This window comes from Pimephales promelas, chromosome 2, assembly GCF_988280905.1.
Source record: "Pimephales promelas chromosome 2, fPimPro1.hap1.1, whole genome shotgun sequence".
Lineage (NCBI taxonomy): Eukaryota > Metazoa > Chordata > Actinopteri > Cypriniformes > Leuciscidae > Pimephales > Pimephales promelas.
This window is the reverse complement of record NC_142770.1, coordinates 19,651,279-19,672,188: the sequence shown is the minus strand read 5'-3', so window position 1 is coordinate 19,672,188 and position 20,910 is coordinate 19,651,279. Positions and strand designations below refer to the sequence as shown.

General features: G+C 38.8%; 2 protein-coding genes across 6 annotated transcripts in view; both read left to right on the top strand.

The window, feature by feature from the left end:
• Positions 1–20,910, top strand: part of LOC120491833 (uncharacterized) — a 163,679-nt gene that overhangs the window by 107,608 nt on the left and 35,161 nt on the right. For 4 of the 5 annotated variants that reach the window (XM_039689816.2, XM_089117702.1, XM_089117698.1 and 1 more), the window contains one exon: positions 11,066–11,270. In XM_039689816.2, the coding sequence (XP_039545750.2) occupies positions 11,066–11,270 (205 nt within the window). Of the gene's footprint in view, positions 1–11,065; positions 11,271–16,351; positions 16,448–20,910 lie in introns of all 5 variants that reach the window. The other variant, XR_016145740.1, reaches the window with a different exon arrangement.
• sox2 (SRY-box transcription factor 2) lies at positions 13,965–16,067 on the top strand. Its single transcript, XM_039689812.2, has one exon. It carries the CDS (start codon positions 14,252–14,254, stop codon positions 15,197–15,199), a length of 948 nt encoding a protein of 315 aa, XP_039545746.1. The 5' UTR covers positions 13,965–14,251; the 3' UTR covers positions 15,200–16,067.

The window sequence follows — 20,910 nt, the reverse complement described above, 5'->3', positions numbered from 1 at the left end:
GTTGGAAGTAAACAAAGCACGATTTGACATGCTTGACACTCGTTCATTCAACAGTTGACAGTCATTTAAGTTATAGCGATCCAAACTAGCTAACGATGTGGGAACACAACCTCAACGAAATTAAAAAAGGTGAAATAACAGTACCTTTACCCTCCACAGTAGTTGATTGGGAGTATTATAATAACATTATTAATAATCAATACTCATCAAGGCATGGTGACAGACAGTAGTGCGAGCTGGCAAACAATTAAAATAAAAAATACACACTTAGTCATTGTGCTTTGGAGTTTATTCAAAATTATAAATGAATGTGCTACTTGAATACATTAACTGGCACATTTGGTATTCTGTCAACACAGGCTTTGATCCTGAGTTTAGCTGTAACATCAGTAGCAAACAGCCAATCACATGCTGATAAAAGTTTATAGAATATTAAGAATTTAAACAAATGTACACAGGAAGATTCGTCGTCTTTTGGGAGGTGATGGAAACTACAGTCGTTGGCAGGATCACTCTGATTTAGTTTTCAGCTTATGTTCAAAACAATCACGTTTAAGCCACTGAACTAGTTTAGTCCGGTTATACATACAACCGCGAACAGCACATGTTGTCCCTGAGCTCCGTAACGACATCTCTCATAAAGATTTGCGTCTTTAAATAGTAAAATAATTCTCCGAAAAACAGCTAGCCTCTTCGCTAACTAACACACAAAATACCATTGGAATGCTACTTCCGCCGCCTCACCGGAAGTTTCACCCACTTTATTTTTTACAGGAGCGCCCCTCGGAAACTTGTGGATACCTCAACAGTTTTACATCAAACTGTGACTTTCTTTACTTTAAAATGTATGTTTTAAATTGAAAAACATCATATGTGTAATTCAGGGCACAATTCAAACGAGATCAAAATATTTGTTGTCTCTCGCCATTGACTACCATTCAATATTTTTTTTTCCGAAATAGGGTCCCATGGTGGTCGACCGGAAGGGGAAAGACTTAGGCTCTCTATATGAGCACAGTTCATTAAATCTCCTCTGAATCTCTAGAAAAGACTCATTTTTAGATGTGGTTTTAATAGAATTAAAAAAAGGCTTTTAGTGAGAACTTTGAATTTTGATTGCAGACTTTAGTATATGAGCACAGTTTGAGACATCATTGAGATCTCCTCCTCATTTTTAGATCTCATTTGTGATTTTTCTTTCAGGAGCATTTGTAAAAACCAAACTACCTGAGCTCTATATTCGTATTGCATGTCTCTATTTTGTTCAGGAGGACTATCTAAAACATCTTGATTAATGAGCAATTCAATTTAGTCCATCATATGATAGAAGCAGACTGTTAAAAAATGGTAATATTGTCATTCGTCAAACAATCCGTTTGACAACATCTTTGATTGTGTCTTAAAGAGAAAAGCGCTAATCTTGTTTCTACTAAAACTAGTTTTTCCGAGTCATCTCTTCATGCCAACACACTCTCTCTCCGGTAGAGCTGTATTAATGCCATCTATCAGCGCATGAGCAGAGCATGTAACGTGATAAGAACTGGCAGCGTGATTCATTTGATTCTATTAGCATGTATCAGTGTGGCGGCGTTAAACGGAGCAGATGTTAACAGTAGGAGGTGACGGAACAGCTTACACACACACACACACACACAGATGCCGCAAACTGTTGCGTGCACTTGTCAGCGAGTGTAAACGCGCGTGTGTGCTTTATGATGCCATTTAAAGGAGAGTGTGGTTTCCCACGTCCCCCATGTGTGAATGGACGCTCCTACACCTCAATAACTCACGTTTTCTTTGCTTTTCACACACAGGCAAACGCTTGTGATTTATCTTCCCGTGAGCCGGTGGCATTTATTGGCTAGTTGTGAAATTCTACAACTACAGTATAAACAAGTGGGAAAGAAAAGCCCAGGATGGAGAAATGCGCGTGGAGTCACGGCCAGTCCGTCTGAGCACGAGACCTCCCGGCGCTTAAGTGTGTGTACGCGAGTGAATATTACTCGCGGGAGGTGCTCAAGTCTGGAGTTAATTGTGTTTTTTTTTTTTTTCTTTATGAAAAATCCAATTAGGAGCTTGAGTTCATCAAGGAAGTCTATTTGGATTTTTGGAAACTATATCTTAAATGTGTCCTAAAAACAGATTAAGCTTTGAAGCCATTTTATTTTATGATAATAATTATAGCCTCCATGTGAGCGTAGTGTCTGTCACTAAATACACACCTCCCCAGAGGAACATTTATTGCTCGGACGCTGCTCTTTCATTGCTCTCAAGACTTAATGGGGTTCTTAGTTCAGTTCTTAGTGTCGGTCATAGATGTTTTTTTCCTAACATTCCTTAGGAATAAAACTACAAAAGGGAAAACTGTTAACAAGCCCATGGTTTGGTAATGGTATTCCTGTAAATGAAGAACAAATTAAGACTTTTGCTCTTAAGCTTCCTGCTATTTTTCACCTGTGTAAAAAGACCCCAGTGATCTCATATGTTTCCTTTAGTTTGGGAATATACCTTTATAATATCTCAAAGATGTTCCAAATAACTTTTTTATTTCTAAAATTTATGCTGCTTTATAGTCTACAGCAAAATGCCCTTGAAAGAATTTAATGAGAAAAGTTTGAGTTTATTGAAAAATGAGACATTTTGGACAATCTGAGTACAGTTTGCAATATTTTTGAGATCTTTTCTGAACATCCGAAATATCATTTGTGATTTTTCTTTCATACCGGTTATTCTATCCAAATATATATGTAAAATACTTTTCATATACGCTCTTAAAAATAAAGGTTGGTGGTTTGTTTAACGTACATGGAATCTATCCATTCCACAAATGTGGAAAAAGTTTCTATAGATTTTTTTAAAATGTCCTTCACAGTAAGAAAAAAAAAAATGATCACGGAAAGGTTCTTTGGGAAACCAAATTGGGAAAACTTTTTTTTTTTAAGACTTTATATGATTGTTGTTCTGTATATGTTGACTGAAAGTCTGAAAAATGGTTCAGATGATGATGTTGTCTTATCTGACCACACCACGAAAAATGTGTTTCCAACGTAATTTAGAACAGCCTAATAGCATCTCCAAAAACCATCCATTGTGTCTTTTTGTCTGAGATCTGGTGGGGGTGCGACACCACATTGATCTCCCTCTATTCACAAAAGGCAGGCCTTTATTTTTGCTGGATTTCCCCTCGCTCGAGAAAAAGTCGACAAGATAGCTGTATTGATCCAGTGCACTGGACAGCCATCAAACCCAGTCTCTGCTCATCTCAGATGGTGGTCCAGAGCCAGTGGCCGTACAGATATCTCCGCTCAACCTGCCAGTGTTGGAACACTTTGTGTTTCCCCTTCTGGGAACAAGCGGCCCATTCAAACACTTCAACGAGGCCAGACACTGAGAGAATCACATGTCCCCAAGTCCATTATGATGTGTGGAAACTCTCCAATTAACAGTTTCAAAGTTTGTTGGAGAATGCAGTTTTAGGAAGGTTATGGTTGGGTTGGTTCAAAGATAAATGCTGAATAAAGATGGAGATTTGCTTAACCCACGGATCCTTGAAATCATTGAAAGTTTGTGAATCTGAAAAACAAAATTCAAGGCCCTGGAAAGTTTTTGAAAATAGAGACAAAAAATCCCTCCGGTCCACTATTTTGTTATTTCACCAACGCTTCGTGGCCTATGCACACTAGCTTACTTGATTTACTGTAGTTATAACACAGTCTCATCCCAAGAAGTCATATAACTGACGTCTTGGGACGTCTTTTGACCATACGTCAACATCCGCCTTTTTGGGGTACCCTTAAACGTCGGTTACATGACGATCCCGGGCCGTCATACAACTGACGCTTTACCTTTAACGTCGGTTAGGTGACGGGGTAGGTTTAGGGGTACAGTAGGGCTAGGATCGGATAACGTCATCTAACCGACGTTTAAGGGTACCCTAAAAAGGCGGATGTTGACGTATGGTCAGTTATATGACGTCTTGGGATGAGACTGCACTGGTAGTTACACGCATTTACGCGTTACGTTCGCATGATGTACTTTGTTATATGTTGCCATGACGTTGACGCGCACACGAAACTGCTACGATGGTACCTTAACGTTTCACAGACACACCGCGGAACATTGCAAAAATAGGCTGAAACCACTGAAACGTGATGCCTGGAAAATGCAAGTTTCAAGATATTTGGAATATTTTTTAATGTATTTGACCTACACTATGTTGACCCCACATTAAGTCCTTGAATTTGAGGGTATTGGACCTGGAAAGTCCTTGAAAGGTCCTTGAATTTGTAGTTAACCGTGGTGTGGGAACCCTGTAACTAGAACTTTTGATTCTCTGGTTTTACACTCTTAGAAGAAATGGTTCTATTTAGAACCAGAAATGGTTCCATCCCCCGCTTCATATATGGAACTCCAATTTTTTTTTTTTTTGGTAAAAGGTTCTATTGGCCAAGTACAGAACCCCGGCGTTCTATATAGAACCCAGAGGAACCATTTTTTAAGAGTGTATAGAACCTTTTAAGGGTTCCAAATACGTAGCGCTGATAGAACCTTTTAAGGTTCTATATAGATCCTTTTCTTCTTTCTTCAAGAGTGTATGGCACATTCATGAACCCAAAAGGCAATACTCTAAATCCGAAGGACCCGTTATCGTCAACAATAACTTTTTAATCTTCAAAGAATAATCAAGAACCTTACGTGGCCAAATTGTGAAGATTGAAATCTTATATGACAATATGAAAATTGACGTATTAAATGAAAACATTGCTGTTCAAAGAAACAGGGTGAACAAAAGCCAAGATCAAGGAGTAAGAGAACTCAAGGTGTCCTCTCTAAGCCCATATCTTATGATACTCATAAACATAAATGCGAGGGACACCTGCCGCCGCCCATGTCACTGGAGTCTTATAGGTATCATCCTGCGGTGTGTCCAGTTCCTCGTCTGGATTTGAAACAACTCTTCACACTTAATTACGGAGGATGAGCGAAATGCCTCATTTCTCTTTGTTATAGGCTAAGCTTCCAGTAATCCCAAACAAAAGGTCTGGCTCTGGAAGCTGTAGGATTTGCTGGTGGGATTATAGTCTCATGGATAATGATGTGCAGTCAGCGAAAGCAAAGCTTTATTTGAATTCAAATTGGCCGGTAAACAAAACCCATCGGTATGTCTGCTGTTGGAGTATCTGTCTAGTAAGCACTGTGTCAATGCATCAGCAACCCCGTGCAATTTATACGGATCTATTATTGCCGTTACAGTGAGCAAGTGTTCTGTTATCTATCCGTTCATTATGAGGGTTGCTGGAGCTCTGTTTCTGTACCTTTTCTCTGTGCTACAGAGCCCGTATCTAGCTTTTTGATAGCACCTCTCTCTTGTGTTGGTGTCTATAGTCTTTGATTAACAGGCACGTGGCTTCAGAGACTCTTTCAGAAGTGTCCACCAATTTTTGATTTATTTTGAAATGAATTTCTTACTTCTGCTAAGTTAGTAATTATTGGTGTTTTAGGCTAACAAATTTGCTCAAATTTAGGGTAAGGGATTTTGAACAACCTACCGACCCTAAGTATTAAACTTTGCCAAGCAAATTTGTGCGACGGACATAAATGATACCTTGATTTATGTGGGTTGTTGAGGAAAGGTACTGGTCTTAGAAAAGTCTAGTTTAAAGGGATATTCCACTTTTTTTGGAATTACCACTCATTTTCAGTAACCAGACCGTTTCTGGTCTCATTGACTTCCATAGTAGGAAAAAAATATACTATGGAAGTCAATGAGACCAGAAACTGTCTAATTACTGATATTCTTCTGAATATCAGAAAATTGGCTGAATGGATTCAAAAATGGTCAAACTCAACTGTTTACCTCTGGGGGAGTTGTAAAATGAGCCTATTTCCAAAAAAGTGGAGTATCCCTTTAAGGAGGGACCTGAAGTTGAGGGTAGGCTCTTTTGATGTAGACTAGTTTATAATCAAAACCCGAAAACACCCTGTTACCATTTTCACAACAAGTTCAGTTTCCATTGGATTAGTGGTTCACACCTTTGACGTAGACCACTACATAGTCATCTAGAAACCACTCCACCTTGAACACCCAAGCAATGGGCGTGTCAAAGCATTGGTTTCCATTGGTTTCTATTGGGTTAGTTGTTCACTCCTTGATGTGGCTTTTTTGACGTAGACTAACAAGCAACCATCCAAAACATCCTGAAAATGCAACACCATAGCAATGTCCTGGCAGCCATTCAGAACATTGTAGCATAACTGCGTCAATTTCCATTGGTTTCCAGTGGGTAAAGGCCAATTTATACTTCTGCGTAGGGTGCGCGCAATAGGTACGGCGTAGCATACGCACAGACGCGTAACATACGGCGTACCCTTCGCCGCAGCCTGACCCCCACAACTTCAAAAATGTAACTACACACCATGACGACGCGGACGGCAAGATCTGTGATTGGACGGCTTGGTAGCATCACATTTCCTCCTACGCATTCATAGACATACACTAGACCTCACCTTGGCTATGGCAGTTCATTGGAACGAATGCGTCAATAGAGCCGCCATCTTGAAACAGGGGAGCCCCTCCACTTTAATGCATCAGCGTCAATGTAGTAGACACAGGTCTAACGGAAATAAAATCACCATAAATCATCATGAATGCGATTTTTCTTGTTTTTTTGGTTTGTTCCAACGGTCAGACATGTATTTATCATTGATTCCAGAAAGAAAAATGTATTATTATAATTTTTTTTAAAAACATTCTTCCTAGTTCAGATTTCATCCGTGAAGATCATACGCAGCACAAAAGTCCACCACCATCAATGAATTCGAAGTAAAGGCAGAGATAGCAGCGTTACCTAGCTACTTCCTATGACAAGACCCCTGTTCCAAGATGGCGGCGGTTTTGGCGCATGCTTAGACCCCCAAGGTGAGGTCTAGTGTATATGTCTATGCTACGCATTTCCGCACGTACCATCTCCTCCGACGTCTTCTCTCGTTTCTACCTTTTAGTTTTAGTAATTTCACTACCTCGATAAGCTCCAACTCCAACATGATCCGCTCTCTTTCAGTCGCCATTGCTTGTAGTAACCTAGCCGCGAGGAATCTAAACACAGTGGAACATTAAAACCCTCCACCGCCAACTAGTGTTTCGGAGCAGTACTGCAGAGCAACCAAGACTTCAATGCAGAAGTATAAATGCTCACGGCGGCGTCACCTACGTGCGTACCCTCGATGCAGAAGTATGAATTGGCCTTTAGTTGTTCGCACCTTGATGATACGCCGCATTTGTTGTGTTAAGACAATGAATGGCTATTCAGATATCAGGCAGGTTGGTAAATCCAGTGTATTATAAGGCACCGGAGTGTGTCAGCTTAGTGTCAGGGCACTCTATATTTCCAAGTCAGACACTTTTTAATTGAATTCAACTGAAGCGAGACAAGATGGGTAAATATAAGCCATATGTTCTTTGCACCTTATTTGGTGTAGGTGGTAATTTCAAATAATGACTTCTGTGTTGTTCTGGAGGTTGGGCAACCTGCTTTCACTCTTTCGTTTCATGTTCCTGATGATGAGGCAAAGTCATTTAATTAAACATTTCAAAAGCAGGCAGGAAGACCTTGAGGTCCTAAGACAACTCAGAATACCTAAAAAAAAATAATATGCATACTGTCTTTGGAGTCGTACTGGGAATCTGACCTTTGAGATCTTCCTTAATAAAGGTGTTCAATTTGTTGTTCCTACTTAGAGCACATACATATAATCAAAATAAAGTAGGACTTAAAGCTCTAAGGCATCTCTCTATACTGGTAGCCTGAACCGTATCCATGTTATTCTGCAGATAACAGCACCTGCCGTATATATATATGAATCCCAAGGCTTTCATCACTTGGTCTTGGCTCGTGCCTTTAACCCGAGGAAGTGCTTGTGATAATTTTGATACCGTGTTCTCCTGCCGTTCAACTGTTTTCAGGATGTTTAGTCTGTGTAGCAGTTAGATCACACACAGAGAAGTGATCATCTCAGTGAATGACATGTATTTTCTGTCATGTGAATGTAAAAACATCCCACACAATACATCGCAGGCCTTTAGTTAAGCATGATGAGCTCCACCTTACTAATCTGGAGGAGTGTTGTCACCACGGAAGCGTGGAAGCTGAAACATCCGGCATGTTTTAGGACAAACCTGTCTTGGCATTTTATTTAGAACGTCGATGGATTGCCTCAAGTGAATTATGATCAACTTCCACCATACCAAATTCGGTGAATCTCATGTGAACTGTCATTTAAATGTATCTATTTAGCAGGTGCTGTTTGATCCAAAACAACTCTAAGTGCATTTAGATTATTTATTATGCTTTTTATATTTATTTTTATAAAGTTATATTTTGTTAACCAATCATTTTAAGACCCTTATGATTTTTTTTTCAACTGTGACCCTAATGACTCTTTTTTTTATGTGCATGCGTTAAAATAAATCTCGTTGCCTTTTCATGACAATTTCCGGTTTGTCTATTGTCAAATTTACATTTTTTTTTTTTTGTAATAAAAAATACAACAATTATATATTATTTAAATTATATATAATTTAGTATTTGTACACCATTGTTGTATTTTAAAGTTTTGGTTTTTTTTTTAAATAAAGTAAAAAAAAAATCTAAAAATTAGACTGAAAAATGGTGTAGAAACAATTTTCACTCACAAAAATGTACAAAAACAAAAAAGCCAAGTAACACTGATTTGAAGACTGAAATAAAAATTTTTAATGTAAAATGTTCTCTAAAAATCTACATTTTTTTACAGTCTAGGCTTAATTTTCTTAATGAAAAATATAATTGCATGTCCTGTAATGCAAGCTAGACTTTTTGAGATATCTGTTTGCATGCACAAACCACACACACAAATGCATTTATTTCATCAATTATATGCCCATAGTACGTGAATTACTCAATCTACTCCAGTTTTCTTTTCAGATTAAGCAATTTGGGTAACATGGCCACAAGCTAATTTAATAACATAAATGTTATTATGGTCCATTAATAGCGGATGGGGAGTGTCTGGTGGTCTAGTCCCACTGGAGCTCTGTTCATTCAGCCCTTGAAGAAGTTCACACGGAGGTTCACTCGGGCTGTGACTGACAGGTCTCGAACCCTGAAACGCTTCCCCTTGATTAGAGATTCAGCGGGGCCCAAAAGGAAGAGCACAGGGGTCTAAAGTGTCATCCTCCCATTAAGCTCAGCTTGTGTAACCATAATGCGCACAAAATAGCAGTGAGAACACACTCATGCATATGGAAATGAACGGCCATTCATTCATACATCAGCGATGCAGACCGACTCCATCTGAAACGCATTAGTATTCTACCATTGCAGACACAGAGATTCGTAAGTTTTGACTCATTTCCGCCATTTGTTTAATGGTCGTCGCCCGTCACTTTGATTGTAGCCATAAGATCAGTTTAATAAGGCAATCTGTGGCGAGGCAGTAAATCTGTTAATCCCATTACCAATTAAAAAGGAGAGAGGGTTTTTTTTTTTTTATTCCCCCCAAAAATTATTTGACAGAACTATTACTGTTATTTTTGTTTTGATTACTATTATATCTGTTCTCTTTTCCCCTGCACCTTTGCGGGATCATTAGTCAGGGTAGTATTTTGATTGAAGTCATTATTGCTTTTCTTTTGTAGCAGCACCGTAGAGATTAACACTGAACCATGTTGTATGAGCAGACAAAGCCTTCACAGTCAGTGCAGTGGATTACTGTCAGTACGGAGGTATAGGAGGACGAGGCAGCCCATAATTCCTATAGAAAGGTAGACAAACACACAGCCTCCAACCAACAACTTTCCCCGCAGAGGCCTTTTGTCTTCCCCTTGTTCCTTTCTACCCCAGCGCCCTGTCAAAACTGATAAAGAGCGCTGACCCGACCAGAGCCCGGGTGTGACGCCGACACCGAATGTGGCCTGGATCATTGCTTCAAAGCACCCTTTTGGGTTTAAGGCTTCTGTCGTCGGATATTTGAGATCTTATTGCGTAATTGGATGGAGCAATCGCAAATTCATAGTGCGTTTAACTGCAAATACGGGCAAACCGGAATAGTGGAGAATGCATGACCACTGTTGTGGAATTTGTCACTGTGTACAGTTGATTTTCTGAATTAGGATTATGTGAATCCATAAAATTGCTGGGTTAACTTTTATATTAAATACCTTCACTGCACTCTAAAAATGCTGGGTTGGTTCAACCCAAATTTGGGTCAAATATGGACAAACCCAAATGTTGGGTTAAAAATGCAATTAAAAAAAGTACAGTTGATTGAAATTACATTTTTAACCCAACATTTGGGTTTGTCCATATTTGACCCAAATTTGGGTTAAAACAACCCAGCGTGTAAAATAATTGCTGCATTACATTTTTAAGTGCAATCAACTTGGATGTGTAAGTCATTACAATTTAAATTACATTAAACTGGCTTTAAAAATGAGTTTGTTTGTTTGTAGAAAAAAAAGGTGCTTAACTTATATTAATGTAAAAACAAATAACCTATTGTCATAACCTATTGATCATATTTTTTTACAGTGTTGATTGATTATGAAAAGGAAATATTAATAGTATTACTATGCGTTTAAATGTATTTTTTTACAGTGTTTTGTTGTTGTTGTGATAAATGTGGAAGCAATGAATGTTCCCCGGCTATACATGACATGGCAGTGTATTTTTCTGAAGTAAAATCTTTATCAAATAGCCATTCTTTGCGTTTGAAAAAAGCCAGCCCATTACCTCACGACTGCTTTTGTTGGCCCTTTACAAGAGCGAACAAAAAACTGTTATTCAGGAGAAGGCTTTAGATTTTTATTGTTGGTGGAGCTCGCAGTGTTATTGTATTAAAAAGAGCCATCTGTGCCAGAAACAATGGCTTGAAATTATCTCTGAATACCCAGTGAACAAAAAAAAAAAATATATAAAAAGCTTTCTCCTTCTCATTATGTTTTGGTGGGGGGTTTGTAGACTTGCTATAAGTGACTTTTGTTGTTCTTGATGCATTCTTCTTCTTTTTCAATCGGCCCCTTTTTCAGATGGTGTGGAGCTGTAGAGGGACTGAGGCGGGCGAGTGTAGCCGCTCTGCGAGCACTCTTGGCGGGCGAGCGTCGCGAGTGGACGCTGGTGGATCATGAGAGCGGGCGCTGGAGAAGAGCGCGCCGGGGAAGGGCGTTTGCTCGCCGGCTCGCGTCTGAGGATCCGCCCGCGACTGTGGATCTGTCACTCAAACTGAGGAACTCTGTAAGTAACTCTGGTATTATGGTCTGTGCGTGTCTGTCTGCCGGGACAGGATATTAATTAGCGATTCTAACGGCTTTAATATCGTGTTATTATTTTAAAATTTTGATTTGCATTATTAATTCAAGATATTTGTTTATATTGGCCACACACCGATGTCTACTTGTTGATTGTTCACGGTGGTTTGGAAAACTTTTAGGGGGAAAACGGGTTTGTTTGTTTGTTTTTTCATGGCTTTTAATTTTTTAAATATCTGTTAAAATAAAGTAGCTAAAATTAACACACACAAATTGTTTGTATCTGCACAATTGTCGTAATAATTAGGCTGCAACAACAACAACAAAAAATCTAAAGATGTTATAGGCTAACATGTTAATGTTATCATCTGCCAAATTTATACATTTCAAATAAACTCAAAACTTGTAGGCTATGTTATATGTTTATGTTTTTTTTTTTTGTTTTTTTTTTTTTTTATATGTTAAGTTTATGATTTCGGTCCCCGTTTTTTCAGAAATATTAAAACTGATGCCGTTATCATATAAAGTAGTGTATTATTTGTCAAATTTTGATCTGCAGTCAGCGCGGCCCCTAGTGGAGGAAATACACACACACACACACACACACTCTCTCTCTCTCTCTCTCTCTCTCTCTCTCTCTCTCTCTCTCTCTCTCTCTCTTACTAATTAGTATTTCCTAATTTTTAGACTTAGTGCTTGAATAAATCTAACTTTCTCTTTCAAATAATGTTTTGTGTTTGTTTCTGTGTGTATAAATGTATTAAGATGGACTGATATTGGCAAACATAAAATAATTGACAAACATTTTTGGTAGTTATTTTCATTTATTCTTTTAGATCACATGCTTTAGCTTAAACGTGTTGTTAGGATAAAACATATGCAGGAATATTGATACTGATTTTTCAAATCATGTTTGACAGATTACGATTATTTATTTAGCTTTTTAATATCTATTAAATTTGATTTCTTAGGTAATTATTTATTTTAAAACATCAAAACATATCAGAACCAATATCATTAAAATATATTTTAGATAGCATTAAGAGACTTGCCTTTTCACAACTATTGTGGAAAAACTGTGACAATTAACAATTTAGCCAAAGCAGGAGCCAGAGATTCCCCGCTGGTCTACACATTTCCATAAGCAGATTAAGGCACTCAAATGCAGATCGAGAGAGAGAGAGACAGAGAGAGAGAGAGAGAGAGAGAGAGAGAGAGAGAGAGAGAGAGAGAGAGAGAGAGAGAGAGAGAGAGAGACAGAGAGAGGGTAGTTGCATTAGAATGGCGCACTGTGTTCAGATTCTCGCGTTCTTAGAAGTTGAAATTGACTATTAGTTTATTTATTCATGCATCCATCCTTTAAAGGTGCATTTCAAAATCGTTCACATGCGCTATATGCCTATATCTGTATTCTCTGTTGTGTTTGCTCTTTGCAGTTTAGGCGTAGCCTATATTTTTTAATAAATCAAATTTATGGAAGAGTCTGCGTAAATGTGGTGCTGGGAAATATCCTGAAAGTGTCTATACGATGAGCCTTTTCATATATAAACATCACCACAAGAGGACGCTATTGAAACATAATACGATCTGCTTTCGTGCATCGTGGAACAAAAACAAGAAAAAAACAAACACAAAAAAATCATCCGGCGTGTTTTTCCCGACATTAATCCTGTTTGCATATTAGTTCCACTTTTCCGTGTTGTCGAGCACCATAGTCGACTTCTGCTGAAGAATGAACGTCTCTTAACTCCTGAAGAACAGTTCTTATGAGTTATTATTCGGGTTTAATGAAAGCGTCTGATCGTCAGGCTGTCCTGTTGGTGGATGTTATTTTGAAGGAGGTCCTTCTCCCCTTGTCACTCTTCATGGAGTGGATTGTAATAACACAAATCCTCAGAACTCAGATGGTCAGTGTAGTCAGCTTTTGTAGTGCTTTTGTTCAGGGTGATGTAATGACAACAGCCCAGACAAAACTGCCTGTTTGTGATGATTGACGGCTCTCCATTTTATAATTCGCATTAAGCTTGAGCAGCTTGAAGTATAGCCTACTTTATAAACAGTTTTACCACATATTATGGATATTGTTTCCAAAATGGGAAGACATAAAATAACAATTCAAACGTGTAAAAAATGCAGTTGTTTATTAAAGGTAGCCTACGAATGATAGAAATAACAATCGCGAGTGATCACCATATAGGCCTATAATATTAGAACGAAATGATATTTAACATTACGCCTTTTTAAAGAAATATTCAAGTCAAAGTTTGTAATATTATAAGACTTTACTTATATTATAAGAAAACATATTTTTCTTTTTTTAATAGCTAGTTAATTTATTTTCAAAACAGCGACGAACCCCACAAAGTTTGCACTTGCAGTGTTTGAGATCATCCGTCCTTGTAATATACTTTGATTAGAAAGTCGTTTGTGTGAAATATTCTCACTTTAGTTCTTTCTGTGATAACACACGCACACACACACACACACACACACACACACACACACACACGCACACACACACGCTCAGTGCTCATTGGTGGAGAAGTGCTGCCTGTGGCTCAGCTCTGCACTGCTGACCGCGCGTAACTCCGCCCCCTTATGCAAATCCAAGAGACACACAGTCGTGGCTGAGGGAGCAGACGCGCTCTGATTGGTCAGCGACAAACCCATTTATATTCGCTGACAGTCGCTCTATGAATGGTTGTCTATTAACTTGTTCAAAAAGTATCAGGAGTTGACAAGGGCTCTGGCGAGGAGGGAAACCGAGTTTGTGTCGATTCCTCAAGACTGAGAAAAGAAGTTTGTGGAAACCAACAGGACCTAATAGCGCTTTGACTTCCTCAGCAAAGTTACCAGAACTGCTAAGGTAACTTCAGCTGCCTCCACTTTTTTTTTATTTTTCTGGACTTTTTGTTTTGGTTTTTGTTGGTCTGCTGGTGTGGAAGACTTTCACAAACTCGTTTTTAAATGTACAACATGATGGAAACCGAGCTCAAGCCCCCGGCGCCTCAGCCCAACACGGGGGGCACGGGGAACACCAACTCCTCAGGAAACAACCAGAAAAACAGCCCGGACCGGGTCAAGAGACCCATGAACGCCTTCATGGTGTGGTCGCGGGGCCAGAGGAGGAAAATGGCACAGGAGAACCCCAAAATGCACAATTCGGAAATAAGCAAGCGACTCGGGGCCGAGTGGAAACTTCTGTCCGAGAGCGAGAAGCGGCCGTTCATCGACGAAGCCAAGCGCCTTCGGGCTCTCCACATGAAGGAACACCCGGATTACAAATACAGACCCCGGAGGAAAACCAAGACCCTCATGAAGAAGGACAAGTACACCCTGCCGGGCGGGCTCCTGGCGCCGGGCGGGAACGCCATGGGCGCCGGTGTGGGTGTAGGGGCCGGCTTGGGCGCAGGGGTCAACCAGAGGATGGACAGCTACGCGCACATGAACGGCTGGACCAACGGGGGCTACGGCATGATGCAGGAGCAGCTCGGGTACCCGCAGCACCCGGGGCTCAACGCGCACAACACGGCGCAGATGCAGTCCATGCACCGCTACGACATGAGCGCGCTCCAGTACAACTCCATGACCAACTCGCAGACCTACATGAACGGATCGCCCACCTACAGCATGTCCTACTCGCAGCAAAGCACGCCGGGAATGACGCTGAGCTCCATGGGCTCGGTGGTCAAGTCCGAGTCCAGTTCGAGTCCGCCGGTGGTCACGTCGTCCTCTCACTCCCGGGCCGGACAGTGTCAAACGGGGGACCTGCGGGACATGATCAGTATGTACCTGCCCGGGGCCGAGGTGCAGGACCAGAGCGCGCAGAGCAGACTGCACATGTCCCAGCACTACCAGAGCGCGCCTGTGCCCGGCACGACGATTAACGGCACGATCCCACTATCGCACATGTAAAAAAACAAAAAAACAAAACAAGAACTTTTCTACACTGCTGGACTCCTTTGGACTATTTTTGTACAGAACACTTTTTTTGGGGAGGGGAAAGTTGTATAGAGCTCAAGGAAAGAACACAAAACTTTTGCTTTCTATTTAAAAAGGAACGGTAGGAACTCCACACAGTTTGTCGTTCTGTTGTTCTTTTTTTTTCTTTGCCTTTCTTTCCTTTTTTTTTTGTTTTATTCCAGAAGGTGTATGCGATTTGGAAAAAGTACGGGGGGAGAGTGAAGCAAATGTTTTATTATTGCAATCGACTTTTTTTGTACAGTATTTATCAAAGAAACATAATAACAACCAGATGTAATGTTTGTAAACAGCAGGAAGTTACGTTTTTATTAAAAGGCAATTGTGCAACAAAAAAAGAGAGAAAAATATGGCACAATAACTGATGTTTACTGCTTCAGTATATGCTCCAAAAATTCTGAACGAAAGAACGGGATAAAAAGAGTTTCTCATTGAAGGTACATAGTAATAATTATTATTATATTATTAAGTTCTAAATGAGAGAACAAACAGAGGCACTCTCGCAGGTTAGACCTTTTCATTTGATTTGATTATTTTCGGTCTCCCACTCTTCATCTGTTAGGTATATGAAGTTTGTGTTCTTTATTTTTCTCATGGTTTGTAAAATCTTCTGTACATTTTCTGTGATATTTTAAGTTTTTATTTTAAAACTTTCATTTTTCCTAGTTGTAAAATGTGGCCTGTACGCAGTTGCCAACGCTCCATGTATATATTTTAACTAATAACATCATTATAACAGTTACAATCTGAGTTTTTTTTTCAATATGCAGTTTGAAATGAATAAATTTTTGAAATTTGGATATTTGAAATTGTTTCTGGTTTTGATTTTATTGAACATTTGGCTTGACGTCAGAATGTCTAATGCATTCTAAATTCACTGTCACTTATACGATTTGCATTCACAGTCTCTAACTCAAACACAATTATTTGTCTGAATAAGATGACACGCACATGGGTGCAACTCTTTGAAAGTAAGTAAATTGGATGTGAATGTGCAGAATTATGACTGCGTGTTAACTGGTGTTTGATTCCAGAAAATGAAATGTTTTTTAACGCATTAAGTTAACGCCGTCTCTGTGTTTTTAGGGACTGTGAGCGACAGCGTTTAAGTTTCTTGCCTGTATATCTCTGCTCTGCTCGGGGAGATAAAACGGCCCAAACGAAATGAAGACGCACGTCAAGGTAGTCACTCACTTTATAACTTTATTTCACATTTTTATAAGAGTCCAAGCATTTATTATTATTATTATTATGTGCGCGCAGATTTTTAAAAACGGCATTAAGTATTTCCGTTTCATATTTTTAAATTGCAATCCTTTTTTTTTTCAAAAGCAATTATATTGTTGATTATAAAACAATATAAATAAATAAATAACCATCACCTCGTTATAATGTGTAGCCTATCCTACAACATATATGATGAGTTTTTAAAATATATTAGAAACACTGTGAAAAAAGTTCAACTCGGATATTTAAGTCATTTCGACTTTAATTACATTAAACTTCATTTAAAAATGAGTTGAATCTTGTATAACAAAAAAGTTGAAATACGTATTGATCGTATCATTTTTCACAGTGTAGTTTTAAAAATAGCCTAATAAAAACCGTTCACAATCAGTGAAAATTCGATTTGGAAATTATAATGAAAATAGAATGATATCAGTAAAATATCAGGCGTCACGTGCCCAAGAGCTTTGCGTGCATTAATGCGCATGTATTCAAACAGGTTTGGTGTTTGACACAGTTTCGAGAACACGCTGCTGGTTCTTGTTGTGTCAGTCTCGAATCCAGCTCGATATGAGATGATGGAGATGAATGAAGTGTGTGTAGCCTATATATTTCTCTGGTAGAAGAGTGGTGTTTCTCGCCGAGGCACCGAGGCATCTCTTACAGCGGGTCTCGGGGGAGAACGGCTCACATTAAGCGCTGAATGAATATTTGACGAGGGCTCATTCCGACAAACGTGTCCCTGCCGGACTCTCAAAGGGGTCAGGGAGCACTGCTTGAATCCATTATTTATACAAGCAGAGGAATTGGTTGTAATGGATGAATCTGTTTGATAAACTGGGAATTTAAGTGAACTGGAAACGCGTCTAAAAAGGAGCGTTCCTAAAGGTTCAGTGTGGATAGAAACTGCTTTTGCTGAAATGTTGAGATTTAAGGTTCATTAGGCCTACCTTCAAAACAGGGTTATTGTGTATCCTAAACAAAAAGAAAAAAAATGCAGTTTAACGATGGAAGTACTATTGAAGAACCGATATTTGTAACCACAGATTGACAGCTGAAAAATACTGATTAAAATATCTTTTAAGATTGTATTTTGATGATAGACACATACACTTATGGAAAAACAATGCGTTTAGGAAAAACAATGCATGAACCGCAGCGGTATTGAGACATGTACACTGTAAAAAATGCTGGGTCGTTTTAACCCACTTTTCGGTCAAATATGTACGAATTCAAACAAAATGCAATTTAAAAATGTAACGGGTTTGTCCATATTTGACCCAAAATTGGGTTAAAACAACCCAGCATTTTTTTAGAGTAATGAGACGAATAAATAATGGCATCTGATTTTTGTAGTTGTGTTGGGAATGCGTGGTGGATTCTGTTTAAGAATAATAGCTTGAAAATAGTTGCTTTAGCTGTCACATGTGTGTGTGATTTTATTGTTATATTAGGAAAATTCATTAGAAAGTGCTTTTGTTGAAATCGCTCGTAGGAATATTACATGGGATGATGGGAAACTGCTGTTGTGGAGAAGCAGATAGACGATATCTGAGCAACAGGTGGGAAGCGCGCGCCCGAGGACTTTCCTCAAAACTCTCATCTCTGAGAAACCTGTCCACGGGAACATCTTCAGTCTGAGCTTTTTAAAGATTTGACTCAGGTGACAGACTATTTTTGAAAATACTTACGGATTTAGGCCTATAATTGAGCACCAAACGAACTCATCGCTTCAAATGTAATTTGTGACGTTTTGTCTCGGCAAAACAAGCCTTGACGATGCCAAGTTCATTATAATATGAGCAAATATAAGCTGAATAGGGGATTACATTTATGTGGCTGATTGACCAATGCGAAAAGCCAAAGAATAAACTTAAAAAAAACATATCGTTGCTTTAACTTAAAAAAGTAAGTTACTTGGTTGCTTTAACATTTTGAGTTCATTGAGTTAATACAACAAAGGTTTAATGAATAGAAACTCAAAATATGAGGTTATCTGAACCACATTAGATTTGACAGAAGATAAAACGTTATGATAAATATGTTTGTTTTTCGGTATAGTACTGTGAATACATATAGATTGTGGTTATATTATTAATAATAGCTATTGTTGGTTAATCGGTATAATAACAGTAGCTATAACCATGCAGTATAATCATATAGTTCATTAGGCCTAATCATTTATTGATTTTATTAAAATGTCGGCTTTTAATCATCATACATTGTTGTGGTTGTTAATATGCCTGTTATTATTGTTGCGATAGCAAATAATTATTAATCGGTTATTTTTAGGTTATTCTCATTATTTGAATACTGTAATGCATCACATGCATAAATGACTTAGATTGTAAACATCGATAGCGTGTGTCTTTGTGTCTGTAATGTGTTGTGTGTTGGTGTTGAGAGTGAATGGGTGGAGAAAGGCGCAAACTTTTTGGAGAAAGTAATAAGTTGTTTCTTGTGGCCGTGTTTGCGGGAGGGGGGCAGTGATGGAGGGGGACTGGGCTGAATTGAGGACTGTCAGAGATGTCTCTCATTGGGTGAATGATCCAGTGCAGGTGCAGGGAAACAGGGGGATGGGGGTCTCAATGAGACCACACACTGTCAGCCAGCACCACAGCAGTCTCGCGCCGCCACCCGAACCGAACCGGGACAAAATACCACGGCGCATTATTATTATTTTGAAGCATTTCATTTATTTTCATGAATCCAACAAGTGCGTTTATATGACCCGTATGAAAGCAGATGCCATTGCTTGCTTGTGTTGATGTTCGTTAATATTAATGGAAGCATTTGAGACATCACTAAAGAAGGTTTATTTTAGATAGCGATCGTTTGTTTACGCTCGCGTAACCCGTTGTTTAATACCACTGTGTATTCTGTCATAATTTTACCCATGATCCTGCTGAAGACTTGGCACTCAACTCCAATTCAACTTCCGACAACTGCTTGTCATCATATTCACGCATGCCAGTCCTTTTTTTTAACTGCCAGACTCTTTGTTGTGCAAAGTTACATTTTAGTAAGAGCCTTCTTGTTTGCAAATGCTAATAAGACTTTTTCCTCAAGAACCCTGTTTATCCCATAACATTCTGTTCAAAGACACTAAAGTGCACACACCTTTTTTTGTATTGTCTGCATGCAATTATATGTTGATATATTTAATTGTTTGTATTGTCTGGTGCGTGTTTATACATCAGCAGCTTTGATTCGCTACATTTGTCAAACCTGAAAATGATTTTGATGCGGTCTTGAACATAAACTATTTGTTTTGTTACAAATGCACACGTGATTAATGACAGGATAATTGGTGCTTTTTCTCGGCATCAATGTAAATCATTATCTCTTTATTATTAAAGAGATAATGATTTGCGGAACAATCCAGCCTCATGGTGGAGAGATCTTTGGAGTTAGAAAATTGAGTTTTGTCATCATACGTGTTTTTATAAGGCTAGACAATGAAAATCTTTCAGTGTGTGTGTGTGTGTGTGTGCATTTGGACATGTTGTTCTGATTTGTCATTGCCTTGATTTTCATGCACGATTTCAAAGATTCAAATTCAAAAATTCGCTCGGTTATAATTTAGCCTATAGTTTACGCGCGTTTTTTATGCCGATAACGGATCGAACAGTTCAGATCAATCTATTCAAGCTGATGGCATGTGTCAGTGTGCAACAGATGACACCAGTCCGTGTGTTTCTGTCCTGTATCATTATGCGGGGCAACAAGTTTGACCATATGCAAAGCTGAGGTGCGAGTATTTCATCCCACGCGAGGAACAATCTGTGCTTTTATACAGCAGATCAGTCACAGCAATGCGGATCCCTTTAATGCACCACTGAGTCCCATACACGGGGGATGGGGACACTGCACTAATATTAAGCTGGAGGAAAGTGTTTGTTAAAATGCATTGAAATAAAAATTTAAACCAATTTTGACTCATTTGTGCGTGCCTCATCAAAATTGCATATGTTATAAGAACTAGCGATTTTCGTTCGTTCGGATTTAGAACATTTGCATGGATTAAAACTACTTGTTTTTTGTTGGTAGCAGCAACAGCTATATATGCAACACTTTTAATTAACGCAAAGAAAATACTTTTAGTTTCGGGAAGATTTTTAAAGCTCAGAAAAAAAAAATATCCGGAATAATTATTTAGCGAAAACAAGCGATATCTACGATTTTAATGTAGCCTAAACTAAATGTGGATCGAGCTGTGGAAACGCCAAACGTTTTATTCTTTATTCCTCTTCAAATATAGGCTAACAACATAATCAAAATCTATTCGTTCTTATTCCCATTTCCGTAAATGTCATCAGGTGAATGTGTATATATGACGCACTTTTTGCATGGATGATCTCCAGTATATGTGAAATCAGTTTTTTTTTCTTCCTGGTTTCCCAGCATTAGGTTTGGGG